General features: G+C 37.3%; 1 protein-coding gene across 16 annotated transcripts in view; it reads left to right on the top strand.

Moving 5' to 3' along the window:
• The window catches only part of TENM2 (teneurin transmembrane protein 2), a 619,293-nt gene that overhangs the window by 126,207 nt on the left and 467,925 nt on the right, over window positions 1-25,161 (top strand). For all 16 annotated transcript variants that reach the window (XM_033073572.2, XM_033073571.2, XM_033073569.2 and 13 more), the window contains exon 3: window positions 12,448-12,738. In XM_033073572.2, coding sequence (XP_032929463.1) covers window positions 12,513-12,738 — 226 coding nt within the window. In that variant the 5' untranslated portion in view covers window positions 12,448-12,512. The remainder of the gene's footprint in view (window positions 1-12,447; window positions 12,739-25,161) is intronic.

Here is a 25,161-nt window from a genome sequence, read left to right as displayed (position 1 = left end):
GAACCCCTTGATTTCAAAATTATAATAATTTGGAGGGAGGGGGTTTACATTCTCCATTTCAAAGAGAAACTCCTGCCTTTATCAGCAGACACCTGTCCTCCAAACTAAAACAGCAACTTTTCGTTCTTTGTCCATATATAAGCCGCACCTGATTATGAGCCGCACTTTGGGTTCAGACCACAATTTTAGTCAAAATTATGTGGCTTATAATTTTGAAATTACTGTACTTTTTTTTTTTTTTTTAAATTCTACTTTACAATAATGTTTAGATTTCCAGACAGAATAATGTACTGTATGTCTGTGTATCACACACAGAGCTCAAGTTGGTCATCGATCATGTATCTATAGGGTAGGCCCAGATGAATGCCATGCTTCCTGGGCCTCCAAACAAAAGACAAAATCTTCAGTGAAAGGAGAATAGGCCTTGTATTGATTTACATGACACAGGACTGTGGCTCTGCCTTTGGAGAGGTGAGTGTTAGAGGTTGCAATTTCTTCTCATGTTTTCTTTAGATTTATGATGGTGTCATCACAACATATGGCAGAGTTGTTTTCTTTTGGGTTTGTTTTCACATTTTTAAGGGACTGTTTCAAAGTCAACACTGTCAAGTGACATGTTTGGAAACGTATGAGCTTGCAGTAGGGTCTTGGGAATTGTGATAGAGCTTGTACTTCTTACTTTTGTTGAATTGTGCTTTTAGTTCCTGTGTGTTTTCGTCACTCTAGAACTCTATTCCCTCAAATACCTGTACTGTGGAACTGAAGAAGGAACAAAGCCCATTCATTTTTCCCTGAACACCACACACTGGTGTGTGATCAGTATGACTGCAGCAGGACATCACTGCACTGGTGTCTGCTCCTTTGCAGGCTGCATGTGTGTGCAGACAAAATGCAGCCTCTGCCTTATTGTGCTCTTCAGGTTTGGAATTCAGCTTTAAACCTGCAAGCTCTTACTATAAAAACCCCTGACTTTTTGAGCCTTCTTGCAAAGCTTGCCTTGTGTGTTTACTTTACAGGCTTGTTTCCAAAATAAATAGATCTTTTGTTTCTTCAGACTTTTTAATGGTTATGGAACTTTTCCTAAATTAAGAACATCATAGTTACAGATCATTGAGGCTGGAAAGGACTTCTGGTGCTCACCTAATCCAAGTGTCAGTATTGAACTGAGACTGGGTTGCTATGAGCTTTGTGTAGTTGAGTCTTGAAAATGAGCAAAATTCCCCAGCCCCTGCAGCAACCTCTCCAGTGCATATTTGTTCCCAGTGATCTGCACTCACTTAATTTCTGTTCAGAACTTCCTGTACCTCAGTTTGCACTGGTGGTTTCTCGCTGCCCTTTCCTTCCCCCCAGTAAAGCCCCATCTTCCTCTTCTCTGTGGCCTCACAGGAGCAGCAAGGCCACTGCTGGCCATTTCTGCAGTTAAACAAGTCCAGTTCCTTCATGTCTCCATGCAGATCCCGTGTTCCAGTCCCTTGAGACACTGGCATCCTTTCCTGGACTTGCTCCAATTCATGAACATCTTGTTTTGTGGGAGGAGAACTTGGTGCTGCATTATTGCCATCTGTAAAGTACTGCTAAATATAATGGTGCTAAGAAATCATTTACCTTGGTAGGTAATACAGAATTGGAACAAAGAGAGCATTTTAAGGCTTGTATTTAACTTACAACAAGTTGGTTATGACCATAGAGAATTCTAGTTTCACAAGGTAAATTTTGTTCAACTGTGTTATTAATTTTGTTCTCTGTACTCAACATCTAATCCTTAGAAAAAGAACCATCTAAGCTTTGGACTTCTAGGTAATTTTCTGTTTTAAAAAACAAAGCTATAAACTTATTCAAACTGTCCAAAATCTTTGTAGAATAGGCAGTTTTAAAACACTGTCAGTTTCATATACTGTGGATGGAGAACAGGATGTCTGTATAGCTGCACAGATACAATGAATACTTAATTTTAAATCAAGTGTGATTTAAATCTTCATTGAAGTGATAAATTTTATTTTGCAAGAGTCGATTATACAACTGAATGTGGTAGGTGAAGCAGAATTTGCTTTAAATTTGCTTTAAATTTGCTTTAAATTCTTTTTGCCAAGTTCCCTTAGGTTTGATTCCTTGTCACAGAGTGCTGATACTTTTGCCTGGGAAGTTTGACCATGGCATTTGAGGAATGTTGGGATCTCTGTGCTGGATGCATGGCAGTCCAGGCAGCAGATGGCAAAATTGTGGGGGCTGGCTTTAATGCAGGGAGCTTAGACTTGTGAAGAAATTAGACATTGCAGCTTGGTTATTGTTCAGTCTGTGAAAGGGCAACCGAAAGAAAGGACCAAATGGATTTTGTAAAGATTCACTTTTAAGATGCACTTTTAAGAGCATTTTTAAACTTATTTTTCCTTTCTGACTCTTCTTGCTTGGTGAAACTCTGGCACAGATGGTGAATAGGAGATGGTTGTTGGCATTTCTCATGTGGTAGCTTATCTGAGATATCCCCACGTGAGGTCCCCTGTTCTGGGCTGGTGCAGCTTTAGCCCTTGCTGTCCCCAGCTGCCTTCAGGCAACCCCTGCAGGGTGTTGGATGAGAATCTTGCGCAGGGCTAAGGAGCCAGGATGGGCTTTCCTGTGACAACTCAGCCCCCTGAGCACGGACTGCTGGCAGAGGGACATGGAGGAAACCTCTTATCCACCAGCAAATGCCAGGCTTTCCTTGGAGACACCCACAGCTAGAAGATAGTGAGCAGAATGATGGTCCTGGATAAGAAATCTGCAGGAGGAAGCTGCAGTGTGAGAGTGAATATTAGAGTACATGTTCTGTCCTAAATGATTAGTAGATAACAGAAGATAATGTCTGCTGAAACATGTGGCCTTTTCTCCACAGGGATTTTCCTCCGGAGGGGCTGGGGCCTTTTTCTTCATGATTTGAGATGGAACAGAGGATGTAGTGATGTCTGCACAGTTACCGTACAATATTATGAGATGTTTGCTTTTTTTTGTGATCTTGGATTAGTTGATTTTCTAGAAGTGTATATTTCTTGACTGAGTTTATTTTTAAAATCCCATTAATCAAGGTAACCCTCTGTGTCCTGTTCTGCTATGATAATGTGTGAGTAAACCTTGCACTGCCTATTTGGATGGACCAGCTTTCAGGGTGGCAAGGTCTCAGTGCCATCCCTGATGACCCCTTAATGTGTGGACACTGGAAATTCACTTCAGACATTTTGAGTTACAGCTGGTCATTTTTTATAATGGTTGTATTCATTGTATCAATCACTGCAAGGTTTAATTAATTTCTACAAAGCAATTAGTTTTCCTGTATTGAAAGATGGAACAACACTTGTTAGCTGAGAATCTTCCAGAGTAGCTTTCTTACTTCATTGTGCAAAGTTTCATTGCTGGCTGAGGTGCTCTAGAATTCAAAATGTTTCAGCAAATACTGGTATGGAGGCTGTTGAGATACTATGTCATCCATTTTATGTGCCTTATCATGATGTTCTGTTGTTTTCTATTCCTATTTAGATTTTCTTTTAACTTTTTCTTCGCTTACCTTGAACCTTTTAGAACAAAGAATCACTTCAGGAAGCTGTTATTTCTGATAAAATCTGTGTGTTTACAAAGGTGGAGAACTCACAAGGAATAAGGCTACGAGTTTACACAAATAGAAGCACTCTTTTTTCCTCATTTTTTTTCCTTTTTTTCCTCATTGTTTTTCTCTAATGGAGTATCAGTGGACTATTCATATGTGTAATTTGGAATAGCTTTATTGAAATTCTACTAAATACTATTAGTGATTCTAAAATATTGTTGATTTTTCTTAAAATGTAAGTTTATACAACCTTAATGGTGGTCTCTAGTAAACCCTTCTGGAAAAAAATATTTTTGTAGATTGACACTGCTAGCAAGGAGAGAGTGTATTAAAGCCTCCTGTTAATAAGCAAATTAAAATGTTTAGTATCAAATTGAAGCAAGAGAGTTTCTGTAGAAGCTTTAAAGAAAGAAAGGGACTGTTTCTTAGACAGAATGAGAGAAAATGATGTAAGTGTAGAGTGGAAAGCAGGTGGTGTTTTTGATTGAAATGATAAGTAAAGTACCTAAACCCATAACTGCTTGTATGATTTCTACATTTGATGAGTTTTAAGAATAATTTTGTAGAGGTCTGAAAATAGCTAAGGAACTTCTTAAGCAACTTGATCATCTCACAGTAGGATGAGATATGCACAGGAGCTTTGCTGATCTCAGATTCTGGCAGAGATCCCCTGCACAGTGTATTCATCTGTAAACAAGGAATGAAAGGCTCATTCCTGGTGTTTCTCTCTTGGCTGATCTTGTACCCAGTGGTACAGGTTTTGTTGATGCCAGCAGGAGTGGGGGTGCCCAATGGGTGTAGAATTACAGAGCATTTTAACATAAAGGAATGAAATATAATTAGGAGGGAACTGTCTTAAAATTCTTGGCATTGGACCTGGTTGGGTGCAAGAGAAGTGCAAATCCTTTGATATTACATTTCTCCAACTTGATAGCACAGTCATATATTAAAAATGAAGCTCCTTGAGTCTCATACGGAAGCACTGTGCCCAGGAGCTCCCAGAGACAGCTGATGGATTAGCGTGGGTGTGAAGGAAAAGGCTTGTGGATATGGACAGTATTCAAATCCATAAAGGATTCTGGGCATAAATAAGGTTTTTGAGAAAGTGAAAAGATAAAGGAGCCTGACAAGAGGACTGCCAGTACATTGGAAAATGCTGGTGAATAATTAAGTGAACTAATGACTGAGTGTTGGTGAAAGCAAAACAGAGGGGGAATGGCTGGAGTACAACTTATGCTCCCAGCAGCTTGATGTCTTGGCTCCATTGCTGGTAAGGTTGAAAATCCCATTAAGTTAATCAAAGACAACATTTTACCTTGGATTAGAATGAAATAAGTGCATCACCCGTGGACAGTTAAATAAAGGAAGTTGTTACTCCTTGTACGGGCATTTAGATCCGTCTCACTTCTATAAACGTGGATCAGTTTGATCAAGGACTTAATCAAAAATTATTTAGACAATTACTCCCTCTTTCAAAAGTATTCTCTAGTGATAGGGAACTATTATACAGAATCGTTAAAGCATGCTTAATGGCATTGTCTTAATTATACAATGATAAATTATTCTACCTTTCTTCATTAATGGCAGTTTAGCAGTAGATAATATTGTTTATTCTTTCTAGGCAGTAAAAGAGTAACAGTGTTCTTTAGGAAATTAGTTCTAGCAAACTTAGTCTTTTGATGTGGCTGGTTTGTATTTGATCTTTAAATAGTTTTTGTGAACTTGTTCAGCTATATTAATTTTAAGTGATTATAATAATTTAGAGTTTGGCTTTTTGTGTTGTTTTATGGTTTGATCTTATTTATTTATTTATTTATTTATTTATATAAAACCTGACTGCATAGAGCGATGGATGTATGTAGATAACAATTGTACTGGGAGCAGGAAACTGAGCGCTGGAACTTGGGGTTTCAAATGTGCAGCAAACTCACCTTGTGACCTCAGGTGTGACTTATTTTCATGGTGTTTAATCTTTGTTGTAGAACAATAATAGAGATGATTTACCAAAATATGAGCATTGGTCTAATACCGATACTCAACTCTGACAGACAAAAGACTCTCTAACAGTTTAAAGTTACAAAGTGTGTGTTTATTCAGCACTGGGCAGCAGCGTGGGGTAGCCCCCCAATACGCACTGCGAAATCACAGGTGGTCACAGAGTCTATTTATTGACAAAAGGTTCAAACAAATACATATTCATAATACCAGCGCCTCCCATCCCCTGTTTCCTATGGTAATTAGCTTGAATAGCTGTTAAGCATGCGTGGTTGGCTTCCTGAATTAAGTCTGGGGTCATTTTTGTGGGGAGGGGTCTTAAGAGGAGGAAGTGAGGTGAGTCTTCCTCACCCTGACCTTTTCTATTAATGACAACACAAATGGCTTTTGGGGCAACTCCAGTTTTGCAAAGAATGAGTTTCTGGTTGCAATTGTTCGTGTTCTTTGGACCTAATTACTAGTTTCATCCTTTCCCATTGCAAGCACAGCTAAACAAACATAAATTGACAGGCAATCAATTATTTAAGTTTCAGGTAACTATCTCAAACTCAATTTTTTCTAACTTTTAACTAAAATCCTAATTTCTTTAAGATTAGTGTTTCAGAGATTTAGCTATTGTGGCTGTTCAAAAGCCTAGTAAGTATCTGTAAACAACTTTGAGTTAGTTGTGGAAATATCCCTGGGTGAAATCTCTTTTTTTCTTTTTCTGCATCGGAGGATAGTTAAGGCCTCACCCAGAAAAGAAGGAAGAGCACTCTGCAATAGGAAAAACTTGGAAACTTTGCATGGTTTTGTCTCTGTGTATCTGGAAGGAAAGATGTGATTTCAGCCTCCTTTGTAATGTTCTGCTTAGTACCACTTTGGAGGATTGATAAGCTTTTCACTGAAAAATGAGCTTTTCTCACCTCTGAGTGACTGTGACACAATCTCCTCATGGTTGCTGTAGCTAATAGGATGGGAATCAGCAGGATAGTTGATGATCTGTCTTGATGATCAGCAGCTGAACTGTGTACTATCCCAATAATATTTTAGTGGATTTCAAGTACTTTTCAAGAAAAATTAACTAAATATAGTCTGTGGGCTATTGAGGCACTAAGTGATTATTGTTTGTGAAGTTTGCTGTTTCTCGTGCTCCAGGAGAGGGGAAAGCACCTGGTTTGTAGCAGCTGAACACGAAGGTTTGGGTGGTTCATGTGTGCCATGCTCTGCCTCAGACCTGGGACACTGCAGATGTTTGCTGATGGTGAAATTGTACTGGTGTGGTTTCCAAATCTGTGGTGCTCCCCAACTTGTGCATGAACTATAGGCCACATTTAACAACGTTATGACTTCGTACCTGAATTTGTCTAGCAGCTTTTTCAGCTGACCTCTGAGAAAGAAACTCTCCATTTGCGGTTCTGAGGCCCCTCAGGACAGGGGAGAGGCTGGGCTCACATCCACCAACCTTCTATGCCCAGCAGAAAGGGGAATAAATTCGGAGAAGAATAAGGGGTTAATCCTTAGCAGTCAGTGAATGATGGGACACTGTTCAAAAACTGTCTCATAGCTCCTGGGCTTTCATCCGTTCTCGATGGCATGTTATTTTCTTAATGGAATGCTATTTTCATAATAGATTTAAACAGCTCTGGGATTTATAAGAAATTTCTGGAGTACAGAAATCTCTGAAGATAGTCTAGAAATAAAAACATGTATATTTAAATAGATAATAATATGTGGGATAAATATTTGTCTCAGTGCTTCATTTTGTTGTTGTGTGTACTGACGACCCTTAGCCTGAAAATACTTCCTAGAGCTTTTATTTATTAAAAGGGAAAAATAAAACAGGTTTTGTCTGCAGTAAAGCAGAACAAAGAATGCCTATAAGCATTGTGTGTCGTATATTACTTAACTTGAATCATTTATCACAACTGTTCTGTCATATCTGTTTACCATGTCATACTAAATATTCTAATTTTCAACTTAATACAGAGTGTCTCACTAAAACGGAAATTCAGTATTTGGACAGGGAAAAAAAAAATTAAAATTTCAGAGGAACAGTTTATCAATGAAAAATGAAGCTACGCCAAACAGACTCCAAAGTCCAAATGTACTTTGATTTTTGGTGGAAATCAAAACCAGCATGTTTATCATGAATATTACTTCATCTAACAAAGTGCACATATTGTGGTGAACTTAGTTGTAGTATTTAAAATTTAATTTTATTTATTGCCTCTTTTTTTTAATTTAATAGACAGAGGAGATCCAGAAGTAGAGATGTTCTTTTTCATTAATATTAAAATCAGAAATAAATAAAACAGTTAAATAACCATTTTAATTTTTTGTCTGAAAATTTATCCAGCATCAAAGCTGAATTTTGCATTTTCTCATTTCAAAAATAGTCTTTGCATAAAATAATGGCCAGCATTTGAATCTCTGAATCACAAGATTATTTCCAATTGCTCTTCCTAAAAAGGAGTCCAGGTTTTTAAGAGACCTTAGTTTTTGGGGTTTTTTTTAATGAACTGATTGGTACATGGTGTGCTACTTTTAATTTTAAAAAAGAAAATAAAAAGGAGGGGGGGGCGGAGAAAAATGGCTGTTTCCAATGCTGTCTGCACTATTGTAATGTTTTAATTTAGTTGTGCCAGGTGATTTGAGGGCACAATATAAATGTGAACTTCTTTGTTTCCCCTGAACTTTCAAGTGATTCCTGGTCTCTGCGTGGTGTGAGTGGCAGTTCTAATGGCCCTGTACACTGTAATCATGTCAGGATCATTACAAAATGCAGCGAACAAGTCCATGCCTTGAGCTAGATAAATATATAAATCAAATTTAAATTTACAGAAAGTTTTAGCATAAGCTTCGTTAAGCCATTAAAATTCATTTTGAGCCCTCCCTCCATGCCTCCTATTGATTTGGCTGTGCTAACACAAAAGGTAGTGGTCAGTTTTTTTAGACCCCCTAAAAAAAAAACTGTTTTTCATTTCTCTTTTCAGTTTTTTCTTCTCTTATCCTCTCCTTTTTTCCCCCCTTGTCTCTGTTGTCCCTGTAGGATATGCGGTGTTTTAATGCCCACAGTTACACTTAGGCTCTCATTACCACGCCAAAGTCATGTTCAGGTACACAGGTGCTTTATAAAACCATAATAAATCTTATATTGGGTGAATAGTGAGTCAGAAGTGTATTACACATGTGTAACTTGGGGCACATGGGATCTGTGTACATCAACAGCAAATCCAGCCTGGGCTGTTTATTGCTTTAGATTGACTGCTTTGGTAGGTCGAGATCAGCTGAGACTGTGTTCCTGTAAAACTTGAGCAGCCCTTTAGCAGGCCATTATAAATAATAAATATTTTCTGAATAAACACCTTTCTCAGAAAGTTACACAGAGTTCCTGTGTTTCTGAAATAATTAAACCAAAACTTGATGAGAAAAACAATTGAAGTCACTTATTAGTGGTTGTACTGCTCTGTAGTGTAAGTGGGTCAGAATGAACTGTATTAGTTAAATCCTTTGAAACAAAAGAAATTACTAAATCTGTTATGATTTAGGTCAATTACTCAAAATAAGCCATTCACAGAGGGCCCTTGAGACAGGCAAGTCAAGAGTTCTGAACTCAAATTGCATCTCACCATTATTCACTAAGTAAACTATCACTCCTTACCTTTCCAGGAATACAATACATAAAGATTTCACTGTCTAACAGGAAAGGTGTTTAGCACTGAATTAAATCAGCATTTCATCTATTTAACATAAGCATGGAAAAAAATATAAAACAGATTTTCTAGGAGTGTTCCGCAACTTAATTTACTGTGGTTTAAGCCATGTATGGTGATACTGTTGTCTAAATTTTGGGAATGGTTTGAGCATGATGCTCTGGAATTGGTTTTTGCCTGGATGCTTTAAGTTCAAAGAAATCCCCAAAGCACAGGTGAGGAGGAGAGAAGCATCTCTGAGAATATTTTGTTGTGTTCATGTAAATGTATTTAGTCTCAGATGCTTGGGATTTGTCCTCAAGTAATGGAAAAATAAGGAAAACAAAAACTAAAACTAATCTAATAAATATGAAAATTACATTGAACAAAAATTCCAGTAAAAATGTTATCATTTTGTCTATAGCATTGAAGGACCTACTAAGATTAGCAAAGTTCAAAAATTTTTAATAGTCTGGTATCATAAAAATCAAGTTATTCACCAAATTATTCTGATGTCTGATTCTTCTAATAAGATTTTCCTTATGAAAGATCAAAGTAAAGATCTTGAGACATTTCTACATTTATTTTCTTGTATTAGCAATTGTAGTTTCTGTAGCACAGACATCGTACCTCATGTTCTGCATGTGCAGATGATTGAGGAATATTTCCAGGCATGATCAGCAGTGAAACACTGTCTTACCATTTCCTTTTTTTTTTTTTTTTTTTATTTGTAGGGGAATTGCACAAAACTCTACAAAAGAATGGTTATTGAGGGAACAATTTCAAAAACTCTTGTCTGCCTGAGAAGATGCTTTAATAAGCTAATGTCCTGGAAATAGTCAGAAGTTTTATCTCAGTCACAGTAAATCCTTCTTTTAACTAGAGTAACAAGGAATTAAATGTTCTTTCAGAAACAATAGAAATCAGGCCAGGCAGCTTTACATAAAAACAAAAAGCTGTTTATTTGTCTGAACTGACAGACAATATAGAATTCATATGGAATGACAGGCTTCTGTGCTGAATAGCAGCAAGAGGACTCCCAGAGAGTAACTGGCAGGTTTTGCTCAATGCTTAGTGTCTATGTCTGTTTCTGTGTTTTTAATTGTGCTATATTGATATCTGAATTTGATGAGAGAGTATTAAAATGGGATCAAAGAGCCAGGCAGTGTTAATTTAAATAATCGTGTATTTCCTGAAACTTCAAGAAGCTGTTTGTGCCACCAGTGTTAATATGCTTTACAGGTAACGTGCTTTCCAGTTTAATCAATATTACAGGACCAAAGAATTGAACTAAAAAATTCAGATATGGAGGAGTCAGCTTAGACGCTATATGTTCAGAGAGTTGAGAAACAGGAATGTTGATTGAATCTTTCTTTCTCTTTAATCTGAAGTTATAAAATGAACCTTGACAGTTTCAAGTGCCAAATGTCTCTGCTTTTGTTTTGGTTTTTCTGTGTGATGTTTTATGACTTTTTTCCCCCCTCTGAAATGTTAAAAATAAATGAAAAAGAAGGAAAAAAAGTAAGCATGTTTACAGTTCTTACTCCTCACAGGTTGCAGAGCACCTGTGGGTGGCTTAAAGCAGCTGTTTCTTGTGGTTACCTACCTTTCTTCTTTAAAATACAGAAAGGAAAAAAACAAAAAACCAGAAACCACAACAAGGCTAAATGTCAAATCTAAATGAAGGCAAGAAACCTTTTCTCTAAGTCACCAGCTCCTCTGGCCAAGTACATTTATTCTCTCTTAGGACCATAATCTCTTTCAAAAAGCAATGATTTAGCCAATACTTGTGCCAGTGCTGTGACCTCTTGTCCTGCAGGTGCAAACAACTACCACAATGAAAGGCTTGGCTGCCTTCTGCATGTCTTATCATCTTCTGCTGCAATTTGTTCCTTTGGTGGCAGAGGTGGCACAAGGAATCCCTGCTGAAATGCTTTGGTGGTTTAAGCAAAGCTTCTGGCCTGGGCACATTCTGCTGGGTGGGCTTGGCAGAGGGCACCTGGACTGAGAGGGGACAGGGGCAGGGAAAGGCTCTTCAACTGTCCCAGCTAAATTTACCTGAACCATTCCTTCACCTCCTCAGCCATATAGAGAAAAGTAAGATGTTTTGTTCCAATTTTTGCTTATTGGCAAATCTCAGTATTTTTTTATTTGGGAAGATTAATTTCCAGCAAAAGAATTTGTCATGAGGATTTCTTAGGACTAGCACAGACCTGGGCATAGTGCCATGAGAGAAAGACATACATACTAATACCAACTGAAAATAATTAGCACCCCAGTGGGTAGGGTGTTTGTGCTTTTACTGTATGTCTTCCTTTCTACACTAGCTTTCATTTTGTAGCTTTTGTATGCTAACGATGCATATATTAAAGTCTACATGCCACAGTAAGGGTGTCCTAATTAAGCACACTGTAAGAAACTCTATGGTCTATTGAACAAGAAGAGATTTAGATAGTTTTCAAGAGTTCCAAGTGCTGAGTTAGATAAACTGGTCATCTTGAGGGGTGGTGAAGAAGCTCATCCAGTCACGTTCTGGGGCGCACAAGAGCAGCCAATCCCCAGATTGACTGGGACACTCCCAGCCACACAGGAATGTCAGGGTTGGGATGGACCTCTGGAGAGACCTTGTCCACCTTCAGAACAAGGCCTTGGATTACTGTTAACCAGGGGCAATAAAATCAGTTGCTGCTGCTGCTTGTGAACACATCATTAAAGGATAATGTACAGCTCTGTAATGCATTAACGCTGAATAGGAACAATCTCCTCTTTGGAACTCTCCTGCATGCTTCAGTCTTAATTGCAAGCCCTCCTGCAGGAAGAATGGAAATAATTAAAGCTGGTTTGAATCTACTTTTCTTCTGTTGCATAACAGAAACAAATATTGTTCTGTCAGTTCTGTGTTGTTACCAGAGTTCATTAAAAAATCAAAAGATGACAGTGCTTTTGTTTTTATCATTATTTTTTCAACTCTTAGATGATACGATAATTTAGATAGAATTCAATAATCTTACAGCATTTAATTTTTTTTTTCTCCCCACCTATTCAGGTCAAATATTTCAATTTCTAGAGGATGCATCATTTAGGCCTTCCCTTTCTTCTCAATCTGTGCTGCATTGTTCTTCAAGGACAAGTCAGGGAAAATAGACTAAAACAAAATGTAGTGGCAGCATTACTTACTCTTTTGTCATCCTTTCATGTTGTCAGGTGGCAGCGACTGACCCCAGAGGGAAGAGTGGCTCTCCTGGAAGCACGGTGCCTGGCTCAGAATAATGGACATAAAGGACAGGAGGCACCGCTCGCTGACCCGGGGCCGCTGTGGGAAGCAGTGCCGCTACACGAGCTCCTCGCTGGACAGCGAGGACTGCAGAGTGCCCACCCAGAAGTCCTACAGCTCCAGTGAGACCCTGAAGGCCTATGACCACGACACCAGGATGCACTATGGAAATCGAGTGTCTGACCTGGTGCACAGGGAGTCAGATGAGTTTCCAAGACAAGGTATGTTTAAAGCCAGAACTGGTTTCTTTTACGGTAATCCTTGGTGGACAGTCTGTTCCTTGTTAAAGCATGTCACTGCTACAAGGAGTTTTAATGAAAGAGCTCTAGGAGAATGGATATTATCTTACCATTATTTCCACTGCTTTGTGCTAAATTAGCAAGGTCTTTCTTTTCTCAGCATTCTGGTACTTTTGAAATCCACAGTTTGTAAATGAGTAAAACCAGATTCACTGATCAAAACATCTGATAGACACAAATGCCATGACCCTTAAGCAGAGGATGTCTTTTGCACAGATCCTGGGGTTAGCCAATGTGCTGACTTGGTATCCTGTTTCCTAAGTTAATTTTGGAAATGGTAACAGCATTTTCACCTAAATGTGTTTCTCTTTAACACAGAATCTGTACTGAAAAGACAACTAAAACACTGTTATGGTAAAATCCCATATAGCCAACATACATTAATTATTCATCAGGTGCCTTGGAATTCCTTTCCTTTTCTTGAATGCTGTGTAACTGAACTGTAGGAATGGGAGTGCTGGTTCTTCTGACTTCATTTTGTCACTGCTCACCCTTGACCTCATAAAAATGGAAAGGAGGAAACCCATGTAATTCCTTTTGTAATTGACTGTAATTGAGCGTTCCAGGCTACAGCTAATATTTGAAATAATCTGCCTGTACGAACTTGTAAGGTAGGGGAAATAATCTTTTTTTATAAAATGGTTCTTGCTATGTCCAGTGGATTAATGAATTAAAAATGTAAATGTTTTTACTTGAAAAACCTGTAAATGTGCACTGTACACATATAGCTTTATTCTCATTTGGGTATTTGCTTGCCTCAAGAACTTATAAGCCTCTGTGCTGAAACCATTTGTGAACATTGCTTCATAGGAACTGTGTTTAATCATCTGGCTTACTTGTCCAAATAGCCAGGTTAAATTGGCATTCAATCAACAATTAGATATGGCATTTGAATTAAAAGCCTTGGTTTAGTGTCAGTTGAAGAATCAGATATGGCTCATACCAGCTAAGATACAGTCAGGCTTGATGGATAAAGGTATAGGTTCTGTGCCCCTCTCAGTGGAAGGTAAAGCATCTGGTACATATTTAAATGTACCATAATTCAAATGCAGAAACTCTTCTGGTTTGCTTATGTGCTTGTTAACAGCATGTGATAGTTCTCTGCTACACATTTCTAATGTTCTGGCTCAGGGAATGGGAAGTTATCTCGCTTGTTGGGGAAATCATTCAGTGGAAGGTCATTTCTTATACCTGATATCATGTCACACATCCTGTTTAAAACATTCTAACAGCAGTCAATGTCTGTCTTCACCTTTAAATCAAATAATCTAATAATTAGTGTTGATAATTAAGCCCTCATCTAATCCCTCGTTTCTCTCACATTTGTCTACAGACATGTGGGAGTGTTTGCATTGTGCTTGGTCTGTCAAACACCCAGTTCTGTTTCCTGGGATAATCTCTGTTCTTGGAGGGTCTTTCTTTGCTTAGAGGTGTTTACCTAAGATAAAGCATCAAAGTGCACCTTGAATGTCTGAGCTGCTGGAGCCATTTTCACTGCAGTTTGTTCTACTTTACTGTACAGCAGTCATCTAAATATTGCTTCTCCCTATCAGGATGATTGATGCTTCAGCTCAAGTGCCTCATTTTAGTTTGCAGGTCATTATTCAGCATTTCATAATGGTCTTTTTCTCTTGATTACTGATTTGACAACTGTTCATCCTCCCCCTGCTCTTAATGTGTTCTTCTCTGCCCTCTTTACGAAGGGAAATGCAGATTGTTGGTAACTGAATTGAAATACTCAGATTTTTTTTATTATTATTGTTATTTTTTCCCCTACTAGTCTGTGTTGTTGTGTCTAAATAAATAGTGTTTATTTTAGAGAGCTAAAGTAATTTTTTTGTTAGACAATGAGTAGCAACTTCTTATTTTCCTGCTTTTGTTAAGTTTAGAAAGCAATTTTTTAGAAAATAAGTCTGTATGATGATTCTTTGCATTTGAAAGCTGGATATATTTCTGATTGTACAGTTTTACTGACAGGAAATTTGAGATAATGTGACAGGTAGATCTAGATTAAGATTTGGTAGCTGTTCTCACTTTCTATATTAACATTAGATGGATAAAAAATGTGGTTCATATAGTAGGAAGTTCTGTTCATTACATCTCGTGCATGCAGTTTCCAGCTGCAGACATCTAGGAATTTATACATTTAAATTTATTCTAGCTTTGAGTGGGCGTTATGATGGGATTAAATTCTGTGGGAAATAAACATGCTTAAAATAAATAGTCTTTAGAGATTTTTTTGTTCTTATATTAGAAAAAAAGCTTGACTTTTTTTAAGGAATTGCAGATATTTTCCTCAGTATTTTGTCTCTTCATTAGAAAAGCTAAATACTTTTAAATTACTGCAAAATGTTTGGTTTTTGAACCGTAACACTGGAATTGCTCACAGCTTTTTTGAGCTGTTGCCTGTTGTATGTTACAGGATTTGGAAAAATCTGTTAAGACAAACTTGCACCCATTGTGGTTTTGTTTATCATGGTTTGTCCATGAAATGCTAATAACAAAAACTATATTCAGAGCTCAGAAGTCTGAAACAGTTATTGCTGGGTTCTTATAGTATTTTCCTGGGAGGGATGAAGGCTGTTCAGACTTAAAAGAAGGTTTTAACTGTTCAGAGTGACTGATGGGCTGCTCCTTAGAGACCCCAGCTACTCTTACAGGTGCTCGGGCTGACCAGCCTTTCTCTGACTGCTCATATTCCCAGTAACACCAAGATGAGATCTTTGATCATCTTGTCATCAAACCTGAGTCATCCTCAACTGTACCATCAAAATTAATGTGTCCCTTCCAAATCCAACTGAGTTTTGGCAATTACAGTTTTAATCCTTCTCTCCAGGACCAGTGACCTTTGGGAAATGAAATGTTTTGATACATAGATTTGGATTAAAGACATCAAATAAAACTTTTTTCTTGTATTGTGCCTAGAGTTGAGAGCACATTCTTAGTTTTCCTTTGTCGTGCAAGGTTTCTGAGTGGCATTCTGCAGTCGGTTTGCTGATTTTTTGTTACATCTGTATGATTATGTAATCAAAGGAAATTTGGGGAAGAGGTAAGGTGGCAGATTCCTTAACAAGGAATCAGACATAGGGTGGCTGGTGTGGGAAAAGGCCTCAAGGCAACTTTCCTCTTTTAGCCAGTACATATGGAACCTCCACTTCTCTTCAATCAAGGCTTACTTTGGTTTTAATGGTGACCCGAGAGAAACATGATCCCAGTGTAAAATATTTATTAGGGTGAGGTAACTGCCTTCAATTTCTCCTGCCTAGAAAGCATAGTCTTGTTGAGAAATAAAAATTATAATTTGTGTACCTTATTTAATAAAGGGAAGACGCTGAATAAAACCTCCCTCCCTTCACCTCTCCCTCCCCAAAACATAAAAAATGATAAGGTTCTTATTAAGTAATTTAAAAACATGAAAGCACTTTTCAGCTGTGCTTTCATCTGTGTTGAAGTTGTTAATAATGGAGGAATGTAGCAGCATTACTAGACTAGCAAATAAATAAAAGTACAAACCTTTAGAGCAGCCTTCTGTCAGTATGCTTATAAGAAAGGAAAAGGTAAGAAAGTTGAACCCAAATCTAACATTCCTCCTCTGATTTATACTCATATCAGTGAAGTGCCCTTCTGAGCTGCAACAGCAAGATGATCAGATAAACAGGAATTAAACCAAAATTTTGTGTATATTAGGTCTGAGTTACAATAAACACCTGAAGAAAATATATTTAGAAGTGGATTTCCAGGGAGACATCATGGGATTGACTTTCAGTCTTTGGGCACTTTCTTTTAAATACACACAAGTTGTTTTCTCTTGATATTTTATGGACTTTGTTTTGTTGTGGTTTTTTTGGGATTTTTTTTTTTTGCTTTGGTTTGTAATATTTGGAGCTTACATTTTATTTGTGTGTTTTGTTTTGGTTTTTTCCGTTTTTCTGTTCTGAGCAGCAAGCTCTCCGGTTTGCAAATGGTAGTTAAGTCAGTTGTGATAGTCTCTCTCTTTTCACTTCCCTTACATTCCATTTCCATCCTATTTTCTTGGCATTTCACCATTTTATATCTTCATCCATTGTGAGTTCCCTCTCTGGGCGTGGTGGGTGCTCAGACCTCCTGGACTGAGCACTGAGAGTCTGAGTGTCTGACCTGGACTCGCTGAACAAAGGTTCATCTTCATCTCTTCTCACCTGCACGACCAGTTGAGCAGCTGTGATGCTGATGAGAACTCCACTAATAATTAATAACACCAGTGCTGGCAAACACAGCACTATTCTAATATTAATATGTATTTGTAGAATAAACAACAGCTAGATATAATATGAGAATTCTCTGTATACACAGTTTCTCTCAGGGAATAACTTTTTATTCTTGGCAATTTCCCACAACTGATCATTATTAAAAATCAGCATCTGTTTAGTGTTTAAATTAGAGACTCAGAATGCAGAGATTTCTGATGCAAATATATAAGTATATATATAGAGTTATGCTCCTTTTTTTTCTTTTTTTTTTTTTTGCTCTTTTATTTAGCTTTCCAAAAGAACTTCTATTTTTAATGCTTCTTTACTGGACTCCTCATTAGTTGATGATTAAGTTAAACTAGGTTCTATTTTTAAAACTATTTTCAAAGTTACATGCACATTGTGTAAACCACATATAAAAGGATAACTTCTAAAAACTAGATGTTATCAACATGTAGTAAGCACATATAGAATAAAAGGAAACATTTAAAAACCTCAGGTCTACCCTAAATAGGCATAGTAACCATTTTAATGCAAATACCTATTCAGAAGAACTTCAAAATAAATAGGAAATACACTTTCTGTGCTTCATAGTTTAAAATTTCTAACAAGGAAAAAATCTTGTGGTTCAATGAAAGCCATGTTTGCTTGTCTTATGGTGCTGGGGTCTGGCTGAGTGTTGAACAAAACCTTTGTGTATTTTTTTTCTCCTCATTTCTTTACTTTGCTATGGAATAGAATTCTAAGACTTTGGATACTGGAAATAATAATTTTTGATCCTATAAACTCTTCTCCATTTTCTCATACACACGTGAGCACACACTCTTCTAGGAGGTTTGTTTACACACATCTGGGGATGCTCTTTCTCATATTAAAATCTACTGTAAAGAGAAATAATGTACTCCATGGAGATGAAGTAAGTTATATTCTTAAAAAAAGATACTTTAAATGAAAATATTTTATTATTAATTCTAGTAATGCAAATTGCTAACATTGAGCGAATCTTGCAAACTTATTCCACCTTCTATGTCTTGTCTTCAAAAGGATCTATTGTTCAATTGATATTTTTTAGGATCTGGTTTTCAGCAAGAAGTGTTTGGAAGGGAGGCTGGTTATTTGTGAGTGTTCTCAAACTGATGGAGATAGTTAGATTCTTTTCTAAAACACCTATTGACATTGAAATTTCAGGTTTAAAAAACTTTGACATTTGATCTGGATTTGAATTGAGCATCTGTCCCTGCATCCTAGGCGTGTTTCAGAAAATGAGTTTTTACATGTAGTCCTGAATTTGCTTTAGTGAATGTAATTTGTTTATAATTTGTTTATGTGAACCCCTCTAAAGCTTGTTTTTTTGTAAAGAACAATTAGGCCATTTTCCTTCTCCTCCTCTTTTCTCATAATACAGGAAGAAAGAACTATTTAAATAAAATGGAATTCAGCAAATATTTAATGTACAACAACATTTCTTTTGGATTATACATTGTTGAAATCTCCAATGCCACATGCATCTTTAGAAAAAATAAGGAAAGAATTAGATATTTGTATTTTGTATTAGTGAAGTGTGTGGAAGATGGGTTAAGCACCAGAGGGTATTCACTGCTCCAAAGCAAGAGTCAGTTCTCAGCTCAAATGCATTGGGACCAGGTTTTAGGTGCATTTTTGTTTGCTCTGTAATTGTCTTTTCTGCTTTATTTTTCCCCCCATATTCTTTTGAAATGTCTTACTACAACGGACTAAATTCTAGACTCAGTGGACAGCTGGTTGATCCGAGGTGATGATTGCTCTGTTTATACTTCCTCTGTCCTCCCTGTTTGTTCTCCTAATACCTCCAATGTGTTATGTGATTTCTAGAAGCTTTTAAAATATTGTGGCTGGACCCAAATACACACACTTCACACAGTAAGGAAGGACATAAGGAAAGTTTCAGACAAATAAAAATGCCACCCAAAGGTCATTGTCTTCCTTAGAGAGCTATGGGAGTTTTGGAGTTGAATCCAAGTGCTGATGGCAAATTCATTTAAAGCCTATAAATCAGTAGAAAAACAAAATGATAAGGGAATATAATTGGGTAAAGCAGGGCCCCACATTTGTCCTGTTTGTCTTTTATTATTTGTCTCTGGATTCAGAGTTCCAGGTCAGAGGATATGCAGTTACCTTCCTTGGCCTGCTATTGGGTTGCTCATTAACTTTCATCAGATTATTTCTACATTGATCCCAGTATTCTTTTCTTGAATTAAGCACATTCTGAAGTTCTAGAAACATCAGTAGACCAAAAATCCATGATTTCCACTGATGGGTAGTGGCTGTGGGATCTCAGCCTCCACATTAAAAGCAGATGCCAATTTCTCTCTGAGTTTTGGAAACTGGCTTCAGTTTTAGCCATTAGGTCTGGTGATGCTCTTTTCTGTGTTATTGGAACACCCATAGTACCCAGTGTTTTTCTGTACAGATGTAATTAGCTGCTGCAGTTAAGTCAGTTTTCTGTTCTGTGAACTGTCAGTCAATTTAAGTAGAGCTCTTCAAGCATCTGCCTGTATAATGTCATCTTCTGTCATGAATTTCAACTTGGTGGTGGTTTCTAAACCCTTTCCTACCTTTTAGTTTGTGTCTAATGAAAGCAAAATGTACCATGGCAATGCCCTATATGACCCAGTGATGTGGATAAAGACAGGCTGAAGAGACAATGGACTTGTATAAAGGAGGTTCTTTCACACTATTTCATGTTTGTAAATCCAACTTCAAATTAGCTTTTGATGGTAGCAGTCAGTTCCTGTTGAGGTGCTCATCCCTGAAGGTTCCAAAATGGTTTCTGAGTCTAGATAGCTGATTAGACAAAATAGCATGCAGATATCTTTATATATTGCCTTTTTTTTTCCATATGAGTGCTTAGCTGGAAGTGACTGCAGTGAATGCAAAAGTACATGTCTGTGAATGCAGACCATATTGGAAACAGAGATTTACTGTCCCGAAGTGTAATGCTTACTCAGCCATCTGATGAGATTTGAGCACTAAACAGTTTGAGAGGGATGCACAAAGCTGTTTTATTACAAGATGCTGTTATGAATTGTAGCAGCTTTCCTTATGCTATGCTGCTGTTGCCAAACAAGTTGCATGAATGTAAGCAGTTTTATTTGTAATTACTTGCTTACACTTCCTTGGAATAGTTGGGTTATAGCTGTTTGTGATTCCTGCTCCTCCACTGGTGGCAATCTCTACATCCTGTTTAATTCAGAATGAAAAGGTATCTTTTTAAAGCTGTTTGGGAAAAATCCTCTCTGAGGAATGCTGCTGCTAATATGGGAGGTGGAGTGGGGCTCAGATGTTTGTGTGTGTGGTAGAACCTTTTTAAAATGGATGCAGAAAGCTCAAAAAACCAGTTGGCTGTTTCTTCATAATGCAGTGAAAAGCAGAGATCTCATTTTAGCTGAATTTGAGCAAGTCCAGAAAATGGAGTAATAAATCCCTCACCTAAATAAATGTTGTGGAAAATAGAGTAGTTAAGACCTATATTTTTTCCTAAACTTTCATCAAAACCTCAATTTAACACTTGAAACTGTTTTTGACAGAGCAGTGAAGGCAGTTCCTGTTTTCTTGTTTATGTGTAGGTACAATTGCTTTTGATGATGCTGCTGGACTCTGTTTTCCTTAAGACAGGCAAGTGTGCTCCTTATAGCCATCACTACTTTGACAAAGTAAGATAGTTGTTTGAAGAAGATTGCAAGAGAACAGTTTGATCATCAGTGCTGAAGTGTCTCTTCAGTGTCATTTGTCCGTGAAATTTTGAAGGTTGAGTCTTGGTCTTCTGTTGATTGCCATGCAAGATTCTTCCTCAGCTTAAAGAAACAATTTGCTTGGAAGAACTTACCACTATTCTCTCTGTCTTATTTCTAGCATTATTCCTTCTGTCCATATTCTGAGCCCAGGTATGCCTTGCCAATCCTAGCATTGTTAGACATCTTTTAGCTACCTATCCATCACTCTCATATTCCTTCTTTCCTTATTTGCCTCGTTTATCCACTCTTAAGTCTGGAACCTTGGTAGTTGCTGTTTGTTGTGTTTCTTCTCTTGGCATGTTTTTCCAAAGTATTCAGGTGTCACCTAAACCTTTATGAAATTTTCTTGTACAAGGGGATGGCACTGAACCCTGCAGCTGAGGGGTTTTTTTTACAGTTCCACCAGCGCTTGTAGAATATAAAGAAATGTCTAATCCTAAGGAAATTTGAGCAACTGGGTAACATCAGCTGTATTTTTTCCACTATTCCATGTGAAAACCACAGAATAGCCTGTGGTCAGTTTTTACCTAGAAGTGAGCAAGTTGTCCAGTGTCTGTGGAAACAAGTGGAAATTTTGATTATGAAATTGATATTCATAATCATATTTGATTATATGAAATGGTAAAGGCTCAGTTGCAGATGACTCAGTTCAGTACTACTTCTCAAACACATTAATCAACTCCATTTGTTTAAATACTGAAGTAAAAATTATCAGTATTTTATGTTTTGCTACTTAGGCCAGAAGCAAATTGCATAAATGTTATTCCTTCAGGCAAATGGCCACTCTGTGCTAGCTGGTGTAGAACTCTATATTCACTTTTTTAAATTACTTCCAGTAGAGTCCTGTGTTTTAAGGATGGCAGTTTATGATGATATATTAAATATATTAAATATTATAAATATAATAATAATTTTTCACATTATGTAGTTAGAGTACCAGAAAGCTTTTTATAGATGCTAGTCAATTTGACTTCATAGTAATATCTGATTTTCTTTTGTAGTTTTTCTGTCCCTGCGATAGGCATTTGAATGATATTGAAGAAAAGTTAAAATGATACTTTATCTCTCTATGGGGAAAATACTACCTTTGAGTAAATTATTTACAATCTGCTAAAAGTGTACTGCACAAAAAGTGATGATCTGGACTTTATTCTTGTTTAAGTAATCTTACCAAAGAGGTAGAGGGGTGGAAAGAGTTGTATTAGTTACATAGTTTCTCTTTTTGGAGTGTTGGGATTTAGTTTCTAGTGTGTCTGCTAAGCAAATAAAATTTTTGTGTATGACTAGGCAACTAAGTGTATGTGGTCCTATTCAGATGGTTTCTAAATTCTTACAAAAATAAAACCCATAAGGCATTATCACCAGTATGTGCTTCAAGCACTGAATTTCTGAAGTAGATTGTTAATAATATGAAAATGATATATCACAGCTGTAACGCCATGTCTTCCAAAGTTAATGAATACTTACAATTTTCATAATGAAAAATTAAAATAAGGTTAAAGTGGTTTATAAGACTGCATACAGAAGTCTAATTAGAAGAAAGAACATTAAATTTGAGGGACTTGGAAATATATATTACCTAGTGTTATATATGGACTGAAACCCTGCACTTGTATTTAGGATTGCTCAAATGTGGACAACTCAACCAGAACACAGCACAGAAAACTGAAATGTTATTTGCTCTCTGAAATCACTGTGTACACAACAGATTGTGGGTTTAGATGTCTTCAGTACTTCAGTTATGTGAGTCTCTCTTGTTGACTCAGTGCAGCAATCTCTCATCCGTGTTTGCCCGTTTCTTTACCGTTTCTGAAGTAAAATGAACCTTTGTGCTTGTTTTTCCTCTTACCAAAGCGTAATGAAGCTTTTGTTACAGTGCTGTGGCGGCTCTGGGGCAGCGGCCATGGAACCACGCAAATGAGGTGTTGGTTTAACATACCAGGGTCTGCTTGGAAGAGCCCACTGCCCACAGCTGCTCGGTTTTGAGAGGTGTGCTGCACGGCTGAGGCTTAGCTGGATTTGTAGAATTCACCTCAAAAACCACCTCAGACTTGCACGGTGATGTTCAGAGCCCAAGGAGCTGCCGTGCCGTGTTCCACTTTCCTGGGCTGGGGCAGGGTGGGAAGTGGGTGGCCCTGCTGGAAGAAGGCAATCTGCCTTCTCTTCCCACAGGAGTTTGCCCAGGCAGGAGGCTTGGGGAGGCTGACAATGCAAAAACTGAGATGATGTTGGGATACTACACTTCCCTGAACTTGTTTTTGCATTTTGTGTAATGCAGAATGACTGCAATTGAGAGTGTATTTGGAATAAGCTGCCTTTGTGGTTATCAAATATATCAGCTTTGCTTTTTATGTTTATGTGTCGGGTTTGTAACTCTCACAAGCTGTTATTGCATGACAGATGACTCCATCTTAATTTCAGTCTCTTAAATTCATCTTCTTCCCTAATTTCTTTGGCAGCATAACAATATTAGACCTTGATCCCAGTGTATCTGTCCCTCACAGGGTTTGCTGTGTGGTTTTTTTTGTGGCCATCACTACATGAGCAGAGCTGTCCTCATTAACAAAATTCTTCTGAAGTATTGTTTTAGACTGAACTTTTTGTTAATCTCTCTCTTTTTTCATTATGTCTACAGCTTGCAAAAGTGTAATGGGATAGAATTTATCTAGTTTTTCTCCAGTATTTCTTTTACTCCTGAGGATCTTAGTATCCAGTTTAAGGAAATGTATCTCAAAAACTATTTCAGAGGTGTGGCAATTTATCCTCTTAACCATACAGGTGTGATATTTATAAAACAGAAACTTTGGCATTTTAAGATGCGGGGATGATCTGTATAATAAGAAGGCAAAGGAAGAACTTGGAATAAATAGACTGACTTGACAGAATAAAGAAACTTAAAATTATGAGGTAATTTTTTTACAGATGAAACATTGTGTTTAAAATATACAAATATACAAATGTTTTATTGTTTAACGGTACTGATTGAGTTACTGAATCTAAAGTATCCATTGGCTCTGCTGTGGAGTAGTGGAGAATAGGGATTTAATTTAGATTCATTTTTTTCCCTGAAAATTATGATTTTTTCTTATTATATCATGGTCTTGAATTCTAATTTAATTTAAATTATTTTAATTATCCCAGCATCATGTTTTTTCATCCTGATTGCTTAAGCTATAGTTGGAGCAGGTGACGTTGATAATCCTTTTCATAGAATGGTTTGGGTTGGAGGGGACATCAAAAACATCTCATTCCAAGCCCCCTGCCATGGGCAGGGACATCTTCCACCAGACCAGAGTGCTCAGACTCCATCCAGCCTGGCCTTGCAAATTTCCGTGGAAGGGAACCACAGCTTCTCTGGGCAGCTTTTCTATCCAGATAAAAAGAGGGAGTGACCATTTCAGATAGTAGAGGAAATACAGTCTTAGTATATTTGTCAGGCATGGGAAAGACTTGTTTACTTGTGTTTGCAAATAAATGGCTCCAACTGGTAGAGATTTACCTTAGATCCTCCTCAGGTGATGGAAATATTGTGCTACAGGAGAGGAGTTATGGTTGCATATCAAAAAATGCTGTTACAGAAATGCACAGTAAATTTCCACAAATGATTAAATAGATTAAGCTCCTGGACACGTTTATGGTGCTGTTTTCAAAACAGAAATTAAAATCTATGTCTCTGGAGGTTGTATGACTACTTAGCAAGGGAACAGACTCAAAGTTATTGGTAGCATCAGTGAACAGCAAAAATGCTTTTTCAAAAACAAGATGTATTGTACCTCATATGTTTACTACATTTAGTCCAACAGTATAATTTACTTAATGCTCTGCAATATTCCTGAAAAAAAAAAAGCCAAGTTGTTTGGCTGAAATTCATCTTGTTCATATATAAGAAGATAACTAAAGTAAGTACTTCATTTATTGTTTGTTCTTGTAAGAGAATGTCTTGCAGAGATGATGGCTCTCAAAGTCCTTCACCACTTCAGCTTTCAAGACAGAAGGTGAAGCTGGGCTAAATCTCTGCACAAACTTTACCTTTCTGCAGCCTTTTTCCTGAAAGGTATTTTTCTATTGTCAGCAGCTCCAAGTTCTGTGGTTTGGTTCTGCACTTGGTCTTTGGCAGCCACAAACTTCCCCGTGAAATAACCAAAGGAAATCTTTTAGCAGAGCGAGCAGCTAAAGGATGAAGTAGACCCTGTTGCATAAGAGGGCAAACTGTGATTTCTTATCATTTAACTTCCTCCTGTTCCGCTTAAAAACATTTTCGTACGGACTATCTTAAATTTCTTATGACTCCAGGTTGTAAATTAACATACAGCATAATCTGAAATGCAGATGAGGGGAGAGAG

This window comes from Catharus ustulatus, chromosome 15, assembly GCF_009819885.2.
Source record: "Catharus ustulatus isolate bCatUst1 chromosome 15, bCatUst1.pri.v2, whole genome shotgun sequence".
Lineage (NCBI taxonomy): Eukaryota > Metazoa > Chordata > Aves > Passeriformes > Turdidae > Catharus > Catharus ustulatus.
The sequence above is the reverse complement of the archived record's forward strand: the minus strand, read 5'-3'. Positions and strand labels throughout refer to the sequence as shown.